We start from the raw sequence: 16882 nt of genomic DNA on the forward strand, positions 1-16882 counted from the left end.
CTCCACGGGGAGGGATGCTCTGCTGCCCCCATCACCATGGGCTGGCAGGAGGAGGGAGGCAGGGAAAGCCGGTGGCCAAGAAGGACAGCAGGTGGCATGTGCACTGGCTGTGAGAACACAGATGTGCAGCCGTCTGTGTGCCCGGCCCTCCCCGTGCGTCACCGCTCGGCGGCCCCGCTAGAGCGTGTCCCCGGATCATTCCCAGGCTGCACTGCAGTCTCATGGAGGAAAGATACCAAGACTTTCCTTATTTTTCATCTTTTTTCCCAGCCAAGTTGTTCACTAAAAGAACACTGCTCATTCACAACTTGTAAACGCACGAAAACTCCTGGAGACCATTCCCATCGTCCACGGTGTCCTCCCCGTGAAACTCTCTCACCTCAACTTTAGGCAGCCCCAACCTCATGCCTCCCAGCTGCTGGCACTCGTGGCAACAGCACGAGCCCAGCGCCCCGCAGAGGTGGGGCCCAGCGAGCCCCTTCCTGCCCTGGCAGCCAGCCTCGCCTTTCTGGTGGCTCACTCGTTCCCACGTTGTTGCCCGGCTGCTTTACTCAGCGCACCGCACGTGAGTTTGGGACGACGTGCGCCTCTCTTCGACATTCACGCTGTCGTCAACGCCACAAATGTCTCAGCCATTTTATCTGCAAATACTGCTCTTCCTCCACCTTCCCTCCTCTCCCCCTGACCTCCGGTCCCCGTTTCCCCGGCGACATGTCACTGTGTACATCTGGGGCCCACCACGTAACTCCATGATGAGAGTTTTACTTTTACTATTTCAATTTGATTCCTTTCAACTCTTCCCATTTATTCTCAGGCTGAAGGGAGAAAGGACAGAATGCGGACTCTCCCTTTTTCCCCCAAACACCTTAAACCCATTTAAACTCTTCCAGGTCCTCTGCCTTGTGCCTGTGAATTCTGTCCCCTGCCTCACCTGCTGACTTTGAGGACAGGTCTCTCCTCCTGTGGACAGTGCTTTTTCAGGACAGCTCTTCTCCTTGGGAGACCCCATGGGGTGGTTTTGCATTTGTCCTTGCTGGAGGGTCTGTGAATTCCACTGGTCCAAACAAGTCTCCCTGTAAATTTCTTTCTTTTTTTTAAATAATAATTTTTATTATGTTACGTTAGTCACCATACAGTACATCCTTAGTTTTTGATGTAGTGTTCCGTGATTCACTATCCCTGTGAATTTCTTGACCGGCGGGTCCCGTGTCGTGGGCTGGTGCACATCTGGATCTGGCTCCAACACACACTGTAGGTTGGGATTCTGATTCTGCGTACAGACTCTTCCTTCACCCACCTTGGCTTCCTGCTATGTCTGCCCAACGGATAGGATTTTCTAATTCACGTGTGAAGGACACACGACTCCCAGCTTTGGGGCAGGAGCTCAGTTCCACTCTCCACACATGAGCGCACACCTTGCATATACACCTCGCATGGCCGTGTTGTTACAATAGCAGCCTTAGAGGGGATGCCCAGTTTTGATGCCTTTGGGGCCACCAGCTCCAGCTTCGCTCACCGGAGTCTGGATTTGAGCTTCTTTATTTCCTACACGCTGCTTGCTTGTAGTTACGTCACGGAATTCAGTTGTCACATTTCTTCAAGCACGTTTATGTGTTGAAGCAGAAGGGGGTATTTCTCATGTCAACCAGTCAACCAGACTAATAGAAGTTATATGTGTGTATATATATATATATATACACATGTATTACTTCAAATTTCGTCATAGGCTGAATACCGTGAGCCTACAGGTCACCTTGGGAACATCACCTACACATATAGCATGGAGCCCTTCTCTGGTCACTCCCATGTGGCTACTAATAACTCCAAGTCCATTCTCCCAGCGGTCACAGCTCACATGCCACCTGACTCCCAGGTCAGCATGCAGGCCCAACAGCTTCCCTCAGGTACAGTGAGTGTAGCTTCCAGGCACGAAAACTGAGAACGTTTAAGTGACGCTGACAGTTTTGCGGTGAGCATCAGAACCTGGACTGGTGCTGAGGATCACAGCCTCCCCCCACTGCCAGACCCCAAGTTGGGACTGGCTTCCGGGCTCTGTGTGTGACGACATCTCAGGGCCCCGCACGTAATCTGGTGCAGACACCAGCAAAGACACTTTTCCATCTACCAGGCAACCGCTTCCCTCCTTTCCTCCATCTGAGGGGACCCAAACCACAGGCACCCACTCCCCAAATGCCACTGAGAATGACTCATGCCCCAGCACCACACAGTGTGGGGGCCACACCACACACCCTGTCTCATGGGGCCAAGGGACTGTAGGCGGGCAAACAACACAGCCCAGTTCGGCCAGGAGGCTGAGCAAAATGACTAACCAACCAGAGGCGAGCTGGCTGCCAGGCACTCCTAGACAACAGGGGAGAGGCTCAAGCAGTGGGCCAAGTACTTGGTCTGTGGGAGGAATTCACCCAAAATGGCATGTGCCCATAATCCCCACGCAGCCAGTCTTTGCTTCCCCTTGAAACGCCTTAGGAAGCACCAGACATAAAAGAACGCACATCACCAGTGAACACTGATGTGGAAATGTTGGGGTCTGGAGCTGGCGGCCAAGAAATAATTCTTGAGACGTCTTCAGTGCAAAAAGGTGGTTTTTATTAAAGTGCAGGGACAGGACCCATGGGCAGAAAGGGCTGCTGCTCCCCCAGGACTGTGAGGGGCAACTGATTATATTCTATGGAGTTTGGGGATGTAAAGACAGGGAAGTTTCCGAAAGGATTTCCATATGCTACAGAAGACTCCCAGGATCCTGGAGGCCTAGCTGTTGTCAGGCTAAGGTTGTTTTTCCCTCTAGCAAGGCATTTTAAGATCGGGAGCTTCCTGGAGGAATGTTCTACTCTGCCTGTCTCAAGTATTTGTCAATGGGCTGCAGGTTATAAAGAAATTTAATTTTATTTACATTTCCTTTTGCCTTTGTTCCCCACATCAAAAGCAAAACAACCGGCTGTCAAAATCTGGGGTCTCCTCCAGCTGCGGGGTGCAGCAGGCCTCCAAGCTCAGATGCAGCCCAGGAGCAGGGGTCCCACTGCCTGCCTCACAGTGCCCAAGTCCTCAACCAGGAGGCCACTGGCTTTCTGAGGCACCCAGGGGAAACCTCTCTGCACGTCCCTCAAATTCCTGTAATGGCTGGAGAAACGTAACCCCAAGGGGGCACAGGGCAGGACAGGGTGTGGGGAGGTGGTGTGTGCACAGAGGCCTGGGAGGCCAGTGCAGAGCCCGGAGGAAGCAGGACGGCCCTGCAGGCTGGGAGAGGCAGAGCGGAAGCCATAAACAAGAAGGACTCGACTAGAAAACCATGTGAAGCATAAGGCAAAGACGAAGAGCTCTCAGCGTAAGGAGCAATTTTTCCGATCAATAGAGAGAAGACAGGCTTTGCAACAGAACTGGTTAAAAAACAAAAAACAAAAAACCCTACAGGCATCCACAAAAGCAAATGACCGGTATGTACATGGAAAACAACCATTCATGGTTGTAATCAAGGACAGTGAAATTAAAGCAACTGTGAGCTACCTTTCTCCCTGTCATACTAGAAAACACAAAAAACAAACTACAGTGCCCAGGGCTGATGTGGGCACCCTCTTACACAGAAAAGAAAATACATCCATTGTGAAAGTACTGAGGACATATTCCAACATATTCACCGCACAGTTATCTCAGGATGGCAGAATTAGTCTGATTTCTCCCGTGTTGTTTCCTGTAGTTTCTCTCTTGTTTTTTTCACATTGGTCGTGGATAACTCAGGAAAAATAACAAACACTGCTTTTTTAAAATTCCACTTTGCTGAGTTACTTTCTGCTGAGCACAAGGAAGCAAAGCTATGAACCTCTCGCAGGCTGGCCACAGCAGCAGCGAGGGCATTAGCAATGGATGTGCTGACAGCTGGACTGGGGGCGGGGGAGGGATCCTGTTTTCTTTGGCCCAGAATGAGGACTGCCAGGTCTCCATGGCAGCCGGGAAAGCTGATCAGCTTCCAACTTTTCTGCAATTCTTCAGATTTGACAAATGAGTGGAGAAAACCCACTGTAGGGACTGAGGGGCACATATGCTCGAGGCCAGCCTAACAGACCGTGGGCCTCATGGGCCCCATGGCCCCAGCCACCTTCGAACGGTGCCCAGTGAGGCCCGCCACTCCCGAAAAGCTCCTGGAGAAAGAGACAGGATGTCACACAGGGGCAGGGCAGAGAAGGCCACGTCGAACCTGGACCCAGCAGGACAGCCCCACCACAACGCCAGGGCAATGCTCCAATTCCAGCCCACTGGCAGTTTCCAGAAGTAACCAAGGCAGGGGCACACATCGCCAAATCCCGGAAAAGCAAGTTTAACTTCACCTCTCCTAATTCCTAGGGCACTTTTGTGAGCACCACCGTCAGAATGACTGAAACGAACACCGGAGAAACACCAAATGCTGCTGGGGTGGAGGGGCGCATCTCGCACAGGATGGTGGTGGGAATGGAAGCTGGGACAGCTGCTCACTCAGAAATAAACATGCATGTAGCCAACCACCCAGCAGTTATTCTCCTAGGTGTTTGCCCCAGAGAAACGAAAACTCGTGTTCATGGATGTTCATAAAAGCTTTATTTGTAAAAGCAAAGATCTGGAAACAACCCAAATGCCCTTCATTGAGTGAGTGAATGGCAAGAAAGGGAGGGTACCAGGGAGCTGTGTGGTGACAGAGGATTTCTGCACCTTGACTCTGGTAGTGGCCCCAGCAACCTACACCGGTGATAAAGCTGCACATGCATGCACACCCCCAGGCACACACGTACGTACACACACAGGAGTGCACACACGTGAGCACCACACTTAAGCACACACATATACATGAGCATGCACAGACGCAAGTACATACGTGAGCACACGAGTATGTGCACAAGTCTACACATGGGCACAGATACAAGCACACATGCACGCGTGCACACGCGAACACACACACAAGTACACATGCATGAGGACACACAAAACTAGTAAAGTCAGAATGAGCTCTGTGGATTGCGCCAATGTCCATTTCTGGTTTTGACACTGTGGTTTGTGATCAGTGGGGGAACTAGGCAAAGGGCACGCTGGACCTCCCTATAATTTTTTTGCAACTTACTATGTATCTATAATTATATCAAAAATAAACTCTTCTGGGCTCCACACTGGGCATGGAGCCTACTTTAAAAAAATAAAAAATAAAATAAATAAACTCTCTTTCAGAGAACATCAAAGTGAGCACTCCAAAGGCACGGTTCTAAGGAGGCCCTCCAGACGAGCCGGCCCTGTCCACCTGCCAAGGCGGCTCCAGCAGGAACCCACCATTCAGAACACGGATGCCCTGCAGTGGCTGGGAGAAGACCCCGTGGTATTGTCAGAGATTGCTGAGGGATCACCACGCTCCATGGGGACACAAAGTGAGTGAGGTAGGGTCTGGAGTCCTGGAAGGGGCCTCCCACGTCACCCACTTCCATCCCTCTCCCCACGGGAATCCTCCAGCGCGACCCCTACACATTCACCCTGTGCTGGCTAGAGCACACCCAAGGACAGGTAAACACGCTACCTCTTATTTGATGGCTCTGACTTTCAAAAGTACCACCTCATTCAAGGCCAACATCTACCTCCCTGTGCTTTCTGATCACCAACAGCGAGAGAGCAAGGGAGCGCACACACGACCAGCACAGACCCCGCAGAGCCCACTATGTCACCAGAAAGCCCCTCAAGGACTTAAAGGCAGCCTCAGGGACTCACCACACTACTACCTCCAGCACCCCGAGGTCAGCTCCTCAAAACGGTCCTCAGGTCCCCTGGCCCCTAACCGCCCCCACATGGCGGCTGAGCAGCGGAGAGCCCAGATGGCCCCTAGCACAGCAGCACAAGGTTTAGTCCTCTGCAGTACTTTAAAATCCTGAGAAGAGGTTCCCTCTGAGAATTCCAGTCAGGGCTTCTGTGCTCTGTGAGTCTATATTCGCTTCTCCCGACAATCTGCAGCCAGGACCTCAGTCAGTGGCCTCCCCATGGGACAGAGGAGCCAGGGACCGGGGGACTCAGGTGGCTAGAGGGCCACCCACTTGCACCCTGGACCGTCGGGGCTCGTGTCCGGAAGAGAACACAGGCGTCCAAGCTTGGCACATTAGCACCAATTGGTGGTTCCACTTCCTGTCTATGTCGATACTAATTTTATATTTCAAATTAAATGTTCTTTTGCCGCTCACAGACATCGTATTCTTTTTCTCATTAGCCCTCTGTGTGACGGTGCCCATGGCAACCTTCCCCCTGCAGCAGTGACACAGGGCCCTCAGGAGTCCCTGCAACAAACCCAGAGGCCTGCCAACCTTGCCAGGGGCCCCGATAAGGGCCATCCCTGGCCCAAAGTACAATCCCTGGGCTTCCTAGCATACCGTGGAGATGCAGGAACGTGCAGCCTCAGCCGCAAGACCGCCGTCGGGGAGGGCTGCTCCAGAGCACCGAAAACACTTGGGTTGGGCCCAGCTGTGTGGGCCCGGGGCCAGCACGGGTGGGCTAGACTGTTTAGCCCAAGGGAAGGCAAACTCCGGGCCAAGAGCCCCGTGCCCGCCTATTTTGGTAAATAAACTTTATTTGGCCATGGCCGTTTGCTTACATACTGTCTGTGCCCGCTTCTGCTCCACACGCGCAGCCTGGGCAGTGACACAGACCACACAGCCCACAAAGCCTCAGATATCTCCTAGCTGGCCCGTGACGGAAGAAATCTGCCAAGCCCTGATCTGATTTAGATCAACCCTCTGAGGCTGGGGGAGAGGCTTGGTGACCAAAAATGCTGGCCGAAGTACAAAACCCAACCATTTTCATAAAGCATCAAAGAACTGACAAGAGTAGGGAATCTTTAGCACCCAGAGACGTGGAGGGGCATGGGGGCCTTCTGTCCTGAGGCGATCTGCAGGTGCCCAGAAGCCCAAACTTTGGCTCTGGTGGCCTCCCAGGATGAGGAGAGGGACTCGAAGGCCAGGCCCCCCAAGGTAGAGAGCCCAGCAGCAGAGCGACCCCAAATCTCCTCAGCCTTTTGACAATTCTGTGAGCACCTTTCTGCTGAAGTAAGATCTAAAAAGATGTGTCTGGGGACACCTGGGGGACTCAGTCAGTAAGGCGTCTGCCTTCAGCTCAGGTCATGACCCCAGGGTCCTGGGATCGAGTCCTGCGTCAGGCTCCCTGCTCAGCAGGGGGTCTGCTTCTCCCTTGGCCTGCTGCTCCCCCTGCTTGTGCTCTCTCTCTGTATCTCTCTCTCTGAGAGATAAATAAACTCTTTAAACAATATTTAATTAATTAATTAAAAAATAAAAAGAGGTGTCTGATTTTGTAATAAACCCTTATTGTCTTTTTAGGGGGAGAGGGTTATTTCGGGGGGGGGCATTGAGAGATTGTTTTTAATCATGTATGGATGTTAAATTTTACCGAATGCTTTGCAAGCACATACCGAGATGAAAAATGGCTGCAGACACAGGCCCTTTTGTTCTTCTGGAAACACCCAACCCAAGGTCAGGTCTGCATCAGGGTCCCCTTCTTGGGCCAATCCAACCACTGTTTGCTACTTAATGCAAATGGGAGGAAGTCAGTGAGAGATACTACCTACCCCCGAGGTCAGAACCCATCCATCATTGGGTTTTCTCATGTTTTGTGTGATTTTTCCACCACATTGGTGACTGATGTGACTGTAAACCCAGATATTAAGCAATACAGTAAATTAACCATGGCCCTATTTAAAACAAGTACAATTTTACATACTATGTGCTTTGCTACAAGTTATATGTGAGAAAAGCCAGGGCAGGTTACTACAAACAGGAGGATGTCCCAAAGCCCTCTAAACTCTACCCCAACCCTCATAACAAAACAAAACAAAAAATCACCTTGCCTGATTCACCTTCCTTTATAAAACAGATTTATTATTAGATTATTAGAATTGGTTGAAAAATATATACAATCATGAGCAGTTCGATAACCTCGTACATACGAAAACATGTTAATTCAACATTAAATAAAACCTGTATCTGTAGTAACACAAAAAACAATTTTTAATATATATTTGCTGAACAAGTTAAATACCCTAATTTGATCCCAGTGAGTTGCCTCTGGGTTTGATCAGTTATAGAAAACTTAGGTGAGGGATCAACATGGAGAACGTGAGAAAATAAGGAGTGGAAGAAAATTAAAAGGTTGGTCAGGCCAGAAAGCTCAATTTCAAAAAAAAAGAAAGAAAAAAGAAAGCTCAATTTCAGAAAGGAATGTGGGGCGGAAAGAGAGGAGGGGCACACCGTGTGGCCAAGCAGGGACAGCAGGAAGGCCAGAGCAGCGACCAAGGGACCCAAGGGCCGGGGGGGGGGAGGGGCTCCTCGCGGAGCAGCCTCCATCACTGAGTTGTATTTTGACATTATGTGACACAAAAAAAACAGACCAATGGAGTCTGCCCTGTGCTTGCTCTAGGAAACTCTGTCCAGGTCACTCACTTCTGGACAGATACGGAGATCTCCTCAGAGAAAAGCATGAAACTTACATGAAGGACATAAAAACTACCCCAATAAACCACAGAAGACTTTTCATGAAACCTGAAAGCTGATTCCAAAAAACTCACACAAAGAAAATATGTAACAAAGGCCAAGAACACTGTCCCCAAAACAATAAGGAAGTACCTACTCTATCCAATATTAAAACATACTTGTAAAAACTGAAGAGTTATACAGTATGGCAAGAAGCAAGTTAAATAAATAACAGTGTGACAAGCTAATGGGCCATTATGCAACAAAAGTTAGAAAAAATTACGTAAGACAACATGTTCATAATTGTGGAAGAGAGAAGGCAGCCTTTATCTTAAGGGGGAAACAACACCAGACAGATTTGACATCTGCCTGCAGACACGGAGAGCATCAGCATCAGAATCAAATTGGGAGAAAGTACGTGTAATACAACGCTCAAAAAAATGTTTCTTTAAAAAAAGGCAAAAGATGTGACGAGGAAATCCATGGAGAAAGACCAATCCTTAATGAATGACTAGAAACCACCTCAGTCCCTCGTGATTAGGAAAATACAAATTACAACAGGCCCTGCGCGGCTGGAGCTCCGTGTTGGACTCTGCGCTCAGCAGGGAATCTACTTGAGGAATCTCTCTCTCTCCCCCTCTGCCCCCCCAACTCTCTACATAAACAAATAAACAAGTCCGACTCTGCACCCACCAGATCGCCAGACACAGAAGCAAGGGCCATGGACACTGCACCACGTGTGCACCTCCCGGCCCTCCCGTCGGCCACTGCATTTCCAGGTGTGAACCCAAGAGAAGCAGTCACACGCACACAAGCACAACAGACACAATGGCGCTCGGCAGGCGTTTCCACAGGTAAACGCAGAAACAAGGTAAATGATCGTTACCGGAGAGGCCATGAGGACGCTACATGCTCGGGGAAATGCTAAGTAGGCATTACAACCAACACGGAAGATCCACACAGGCGGCCTCGGAAGCACCTCCAGGACAGTGAGCCAAAGGACATGTTAACTGAAAGTGCAAACTGTGAAGAAAACCAGATCAAATGAGAACTGATCAGAATTCAGAGCCTCTGCTCTTCAAAAGCCACTGCTAAGAAAATGAGAAGGGCAGCTGCAGACTAGGGGAAATACGCTCCAAAAGAGAATTCAGATAAAAGACCTGTATTCAAAATAACGTAACCAACCTCAAAACTCAACTACGGGGGCACCTGGGCGGCTCCGTCGGTGAAGCGTCTGCCTTCTGCTCAGGTCATGATCCCAGCGTCCTGGATCAAGCCCCGCATTGGGCTCCTTGCTCAGCGGGGAGCCTGCTTCTCCCTCTGCGGGCTGCTCCCCCCTGCTTGTGTGCTCTCTCTCTCTCTCTGACAAATAAACAACATCTTTAAAAAAAAAACCTCAACTATAACAAAACAACCCAACAAAAATGGAGAAGGGAGCCAAGCACACACTTCACCAAAGATAACTTAACTTCCGGCAGCCAGAAGGCACACAACATGCTCGCGCCACCAGCGATCAGGGAAATGCCAGCAAAATCCACAAGACAGTATAATTTAAATATGAAAAGTTTACTCCACGTCAATTATACCTTTTTAAATAAAGCTGTCTTTAAAAACCACATCCATAGTAACACACAACTACATTCCCAAAAGGGGCCAAAATGAAAAATACTGACGATACCAAGTGTGAACAAACACACGGAGCATCTGGAACCCTCACGCATCGCCGGTGGGAGTGCACAGTGGCACGGCCACTTTCAAGATAGCTTAGCAGCCTCTGAAAAAAGTCAATGCACACTTACCCTATGGTCCACCTGAGTCCTGAGAATTTACCCAAGAGAAATGAAAACAGAAAGCCTCGTACACAAATATTCACAGCACGCTCGCTAGAGCCCCAAACTGGAAACACCCCAAATGTATGCAAACTGGTGAAGGAGAAACAAATGTGTGGTAAATACAGTGGAGTATTACTCAGCCACAAAAAGGAAAGAACTCAGGAGGCAGCAGAGCTAACTCACCGAGACAGGACAAGGGGATCTCGGCCTCCCACCAACTTACCGTGGGCCTCAGGGAAATCATGGAACTTCTCTGGGTGTCCCTTTTCTCTGAAGTCCCTTAGCCCTGAAGTCGGTCAGTTTATAACCCCAGTTGGTTGACAACTTAGCATTCAGTAGTCACCAAGTAGAAAACAAAACAATGGCGGAGGGGAATTTCTGCTAGAAAAACAATTTAGGCTCCCAGGGAGCTGCCTATAAAGATTAGCAGCCCCTCACCCCCACTAGTTTAACAACAAAAAATCTACTGCCAGACCAGTGCTATTTCTTGAGGCAAAATACCATTAGAATGAAGTATTTTGGCTCGAGCAAATTCTCAAGGCCATAAAGTTCACAACCTCATTTGATGGTTTTATAAAGTGCTTGTTGGCTTGATGCCCATGCAATTCCTATCCCATTTTTGAGATTACAAAGGAAGGAAAAAAAGATGGTCCGTAAGGAGTAGCTGTGATTCCCTTCCAGATAAGCAGCATTCTGTGACCACTCAGAGTGTGGCAGTACAGAGCCCGGGCCACGTCCAGCCCCACTGTCACTGGCCACGTTTCCGTAGAGCCCATGAAAACACGAAGGGCACGCGAGGCTGCACTGGGAACTTGGGAGCCAAATGGCTTATGCACAGCACATCATATTCTGAAAAAAGAGAAGTGGCTATTATTGTCACCATGCCCTCCAGACTTCAGGAATGCACTGTCATTCCCAATGTGGGACGGTCTGCTCAACAAATCGAGGTCTTTCTCCCAAGCACATCACCAACATTTACAGTGTGAGAGCAGATGCCAAAAAGGAGCCGGGTATATTCCTTATACGGTGCTAGGCATTGCTGCCAACGCACACGGCTGAGCTGCCCACCGACCGGCAACTCCCCACCCAGTCACTAAAGGGCCAGGCCGGGCAACACTGCAGGTCCCGGTCCCGGTCTTCCTCATGCTCTCCAAAAGGCAGCCAGACGCGGGAAACCGGACTGTGAGTTTTTTCTCTATCCCAGCTGGCCAGGTGACTGAGCAAGTACCAACCTCTCTGGCTGACTCATGTGTGAAGCCAGGACAACAGCCGCACCTGGGCCTGTGGCATCTCAGGGCTGTCCCATGATAACTCTGGTACTCTGCAAACCCAGGGGTTCTCACCCATGAGAGGAAGGGAGGAGGCCCCTGCTCACCGCCAGCCACCCCTCCTGTCTTCAGAGAGCCAAGGCCATGTGCACTGCAGTACCCCCCCCCACATGCTCGCCAAGAAATGCAGTGGCCTGACTGGCCCCGAGGGGGCAGCCACATGATGCCATCTCTCTGTTGTGTGGCTCAGTGTCTGCGACAGAAACCAAATCACGGAGTAGCTCCTCAGCGGGGGTGGGGAGACCCGCAGGAGCAACACCACGACCTCCTGCCTCCTCTGCCAACTGATAATGGGGCCGCAGCCCCTCTGAATACACCCACTATCTAAGATTTAATCTTCGCAACCCTCTCAGTGGAAGGGGTCCAGCAACTTGAAGGTCTGTCTGTCCAGCCCCCGAGCCCACGCTCACAGGAGGGTTTCAAGAAGCCATGAAATGGGTGGAGACTCTCTGGTCCAGGGCATCATCCCTGGAAGAGGACAGGCCTGTGGACACCATCCCTGACCTCCCAGGTCGCCCATCCAGCAAGATGGCAAGAGAGGGCGTAGCACAGGCGACAGGTCCTTAGTAAGGCCTGTGGCCAGCCAGCCAGAACCAGCTACCAAGGTGCTGAGGAAGGCACCAGGAGGGCTCTGCCCCGTCCCAGGACATCACAAACACCTTCTCCAAGATTCAGACCTGCAAGGGTCTTGGCAGGTAATGGGCTAGTGAGCCACGCAACAAAGGAGCGAAGAGGAACATGAGGTTCAGCGTCCGGGGCTGCACAGACAGCTTTCCACGTTCCAGACTGCATGGAAGTCAAACAGAGATGAGTCCGCTGGGTGTGCCGAGGCCCCCCCTTCCAGTGGGAAGTCTGGCTCTGAGGAGGCTGCCCCCAGGGGCCAGAGAGGGCAAGCGCTGGGGAAACTTCAGCCCTCCTGGCACAGGCTCAGGGAGCTCGTGCTGTGGGAAGTGGCCACACAGGGTCCCACAGGCCTATGCAGACGGACAGTCCCGGGAGGACAACACAGTGGTCCAAGTGGGGACAGAGGCTTCTCTGTTCTTCATGTGGATTCCGGGGGTTGATCCTGGAGCCAGGGCGGTGAGGGGACAATACAGTACTTTTCCACGAGCTCCCAGGGTAATAGGATGTGCTCTCCAGGCCCGGTCCACCCGCCCTCCTTAAAATTAGGTGCAGCGTTCAATGTTCTCTCTTTAAAAACTGCCTGACTTCACTTTTCCATAATTTCCCATGAGAACCAGAGAGTGAAGAAATAATTTTATTAGCACAGCCCAAGGTGTGTCCTCCCAAAAAAGTCTCCACTTCCCTGGGAGACTGGCCCCAGCAACATAAGAAGGCATCTTCAGGACACAAGCCCACAAGCACAGCACCTCATTCAGAGACCCACCTAAAAATCCTCCTCGGGCCTGGAAACACGGTGGGCTGCAGCTCCTTGGGGCAAAGCAGCACGGGCGGCCTGTAGGCAGAGGGGCTGCGACCCCTGCTGGCCGGTTCCGGTTTCACACTCACTCTCCTTTGCAAGCCACAGGTGGGTTTCAAAGCCCACTTCCTGCTCCTCGGCTGGGCCAGCCTGCCACCAAGCCTCAACACCCCGGGGACAGCAAACAAAGCAAAAGTACCGTACCTCTACCAGGAACCTCCTCCACTATGTTACAAAGCCAACAAAAATCTAGTCATCAAAAGAGAAACCAGAAGCTCCCTTCTGTTCAAATTTATTTTAATCCACAGGTACTTTAATAACAAAAAACAATCACATACTTTTAAAAAATGACCTGAACATAACAAAAAGAATATCATTTTGGATCTTAGGCAGAAATTCTAACCCATGCTGACGTCTACCATAAACCCACACTGTCCTGTGGGTCCTGCCGGTGACCAGCAGCCAGCAAGCAGAGATCATTAAGAAAGGAAAGTTTAAGTTTTATGACAAAACTTAAAATCAGCAAGGTGATACTGTGGGGTTTATTTTATTTTTTAAAGATTTATTTATTTATTTGTGAGAGACAGCAAGCGTGTATGTGCACAAGGTGGGGGCGGGGGGGGCAGGGGGGGAGGGAGAAGAACAATCGCAAGCCGCCCATGCACTGAGCGCAGAGCCTGACAGGGGATTTGATCCCAGGACCCTGAGATCATGACCTGAGCCAAAATCAAGAATCAGACGCTCAAATGACTGAGCCACCCAGGTGCCCCAGTATGGGCTTTATTTTAAAGAAACTGGGGCGCCTGGGTGGCACAGCGGTTGAGCGTCTGCCTTCGGCTCAGGGCGTGATCCCGGCGTTATGGGATCGAGCCCCACATCAGGTTCCTCTGCTATGAGCCTGCTTCTTCCTCTCCCACTCTCCCTGCTTGTGTTCCCTCTCTCGCTGGCTGTCTCTATCTCTGTCAAATAAACAAATAAAATCTTTAAAAAATAAATAAATAAAAAATAAAGAAACTGGAGGAGTCTAGAAAAAGCAAGAAAGTATCCTAGAAACAGCCCAAGAAAATCATGCGTAACTGAGGCTCTGTAGGAACCAGGGGTGGACTGAACCACCGAATGGGAGCTTGAGGAACTCTGTACGCCAGCTTCCATCTGGGATCTGGGAATACAGTCGGGGCTCAAGTGGTGGAGCACAGAGAATAACAAGAACTGGCCTGGGTGGGGAGGTCACAGGTTTGCTAAGAGCCTGCATTCAGAGCAAGACGCAGGCACCATGACGCCAGCCAGACTTCCTGACACCGACGCCGTGTAAACCACGGGACTTCCGCACATAGGAGTAGAGTGGCCTTGTGATCAGATGAGCCGGCAGACCTGGTAGGTTCTCTGCCAAGAGCACGCAGGAAAAGAGTACCCAGGACCAGTCAGGGTCCTGAGAGCCAGCCAGGCTCCCCCCCCCCCCCCCCCCNAGGCTCCCCGCCCACCCCCACACCCCCCCCACGACAGCAGCTGAGAGACGGCCTCCCAGCCACGGCTGAGCATCCCTCTCTGCACACACCCTGCACTCACTGCGCCGACGCCACGGCTCCTGCTATGGCCGCGGGGAGATGAATTAGCTCACGCCATCTCTCAAAAGCACAGAGATGCCGAAGTGGAGGCAATACTCAAGTGATCTGGAGCAACAGTCATCCAACTAGGCGCACATACCCTGAAGGACACGGAGACTCGCTGGGGCACCCGCGCGGCACAGCTGGTCTCAGGGGCGTGCTTCCAGGGCCCTAATGCCACTAGTGCTCATTCTGAAACCGCTCTGAGAAAAGACTAGAATGGCCCGCAGCCAGGGAGTTGGCTGGTTGTCAGGCGGGCCCTCGTCTCTACCTCCCCCTGCCCCATGGTCCTTTCCCCATTTTGTGAGAGAAAACACCACCTGTTGGGGCGCCTGGGTGAGTGTCCGACTCTCGACTTCGGCTTGGGTCATGATCTCAGGGTCGTGAGGTCTTCATGGAGTCTGCTTGGATTCTCTCTTTCCCTCTCCCTCTGCCCCTTCCCCTGCTCATGTGCACGCACACTCTCTCTCTAAAATAAATAAAAATAAATCTTGGGGCGCCTGGGTGGCACAGCGGTTAAGCGTCTGCCTTCAGCTCAGGACGTGATCCCGGCGTTATGGGATCGAGCCCCACGTCAGGCTCCTCAGCTATGAGCCTGCTTCTTCCTCTCCCACTCCCCCTGCTTGTGTTCCCTCTCTCGCTGGCTGTCTCTATCTCTGTCTAATAAATAAATAAAAATCTTTAAAAAAAATAAATAAAATAAAAATAAATCTTAAAAAAAAAAAAAGCCACCTGGCACCCTAAAGCTTACTAGGAAACACTGCTGATGGCATAAACGCCTCAGGGGCACAAAACAAAGACAGAGCTTAAAATACGGCCATTGCAAAAGCCAACCTCAACCAGCCAGCAACACATCCTTGACCAAGTCAGGTGGTTTCCAATTTTTTCTTCAAAAGAACTGAAGACGGACCTAGTCGAGTTGTCATCTAATGGCAGATCTTTAAAAATAAATTTTGATAAAATGTGCCCCAATCACATAACCATCTCCGAGTTTGAGGAATTAAGAACGCTGTTACGACCAAACTTCCATCCTCATTCGCTTACATGGGTGAGGTTGTTCAGGGCTTACAGGCAAGCATGGGAAACAGGAACAAAACCCACACTCGACCTTGTCCCACTCGAGCAACAGCGATGCTGTCCCACAGACGCATGAACAGGGAAAGCCTGCCATATCACCACGTGATGTATACCTGACCAAATTTTACTTTCTGAGCAATAATTTGTCAGAATTTATGATACCTTACGCCATTTTGATCAACTGCACACGAGGAATTGTAAAGACAGCTCAATAAAGAAGAAAAACGTTACTATTCGGAACGTGGTGGTAACAGAAAACAAATTTAAACGGACATAAATATTTTTGTGGCAGACTTATGTCATGCTAGATATGAACATTCTTATGTTAAGATCTGAATCCTTAAGTATAGATTCCCAGGCCACGCTCCACGCACCCCCAGGCCAAGGCACCTCTCCTTGCGCACGCCACAGCGGCCAGTCCTGGGAGCACCGTGCGAACGGCCGGCTCCAGCCCGCGCCACCCAGCCACCGCCGCTGGGCCAAGCTCGTCCATCAAATGCCCTTTGCGGCATGGCACCCCGAACAGCGCTCTGGAGGTTCGGTGGCTGAAGAAAGGCGGTCATGGTGTTCAAAGCTAAAATGTGCTGACCCTCTTATTTGTCTTACAGTGGCCTCTAGAAGGCATTGAGTATGTCCACATGTAACGTTCCACCCTCTGCTCCTCCCAGAGCAATACAAGCCCCAACTGCCTCCTCTCCCTGCTGGGAAACGAGCTGAGGCTGACACGACCCCACGCGCACCTACCTCGGGGTGCGCTTGCTTGGGGCCCGGCATGTCTTCAGGTGCCAGCAGGATCTCTTTCACTGACACCTTCTTCAATTTTTTGTTCTTTTTCTCTGTCATTTCAGTAACTTTTCTCTTCTGTTTTGCCATCCTGCAACAGAGAAGGTAAATTAATAAATACGTGGGAAATAAAAGGTCTCAGGCCACACAGCATTTTTAAACAAAGGGGAAGAGCACTCTCCCATTATTAAAGAAGTACAAAGGTATTTCAGAAAATATGATACATGCAAGTGAAAAGAAAGTCAAAACCCCCGGTTCTCCTTTCCGATCAGCTGGAGAAGCCACAGCATCACAGGTCGCAGGTGACTGTCATGCACCCTGTCACTAGGGCATTCGGTCACCA

At 50.8% G+C, this 16882-nt stretch overlaps 1 protein-coding gene across 1 annotated transcript in view; it reads right to left on the bottom strand.

The window, feature by feature from the left end:
• C10H7orf50 (chromosome 10 C7orf50 homolog) overlaps nucleotides 1-16652 on the bottom strand; it is a 119413-nt gene extending 102761 nt beyond the window's left edge. The window contains exon 1 of the mRNA XM_034669664.1: nucleotides 16501-16652. Within this exon, the coding sequence (XP_034525555.1) occupies nucleotides 16501-16629 (129 nt within the window). The 5' untranslated portion in view covers nucleotides 16630-16652. The remainder of the gene's footprint in view (nucleotides 1-16500) is intronic.
• Between the last annotated feature and the right edge of the window lie 230 nt (nucleotides 16653-16882).

Source organism: Ailuropoda melanoleuca, chromosome 10, assembly GCF_002007445.2.
Source record: "Ailuropoda melanoleuca isolate Jingjing chromosome 10, ASM200744v2, whole genome shotgun sequence".
Classification (NCBI taxonomy): Eukaryota; Metazoa; Chordata; class Mammalia; order Carnivora; family Ursidae; genus Ailuropoda; species Ailuropoda melanoleuca.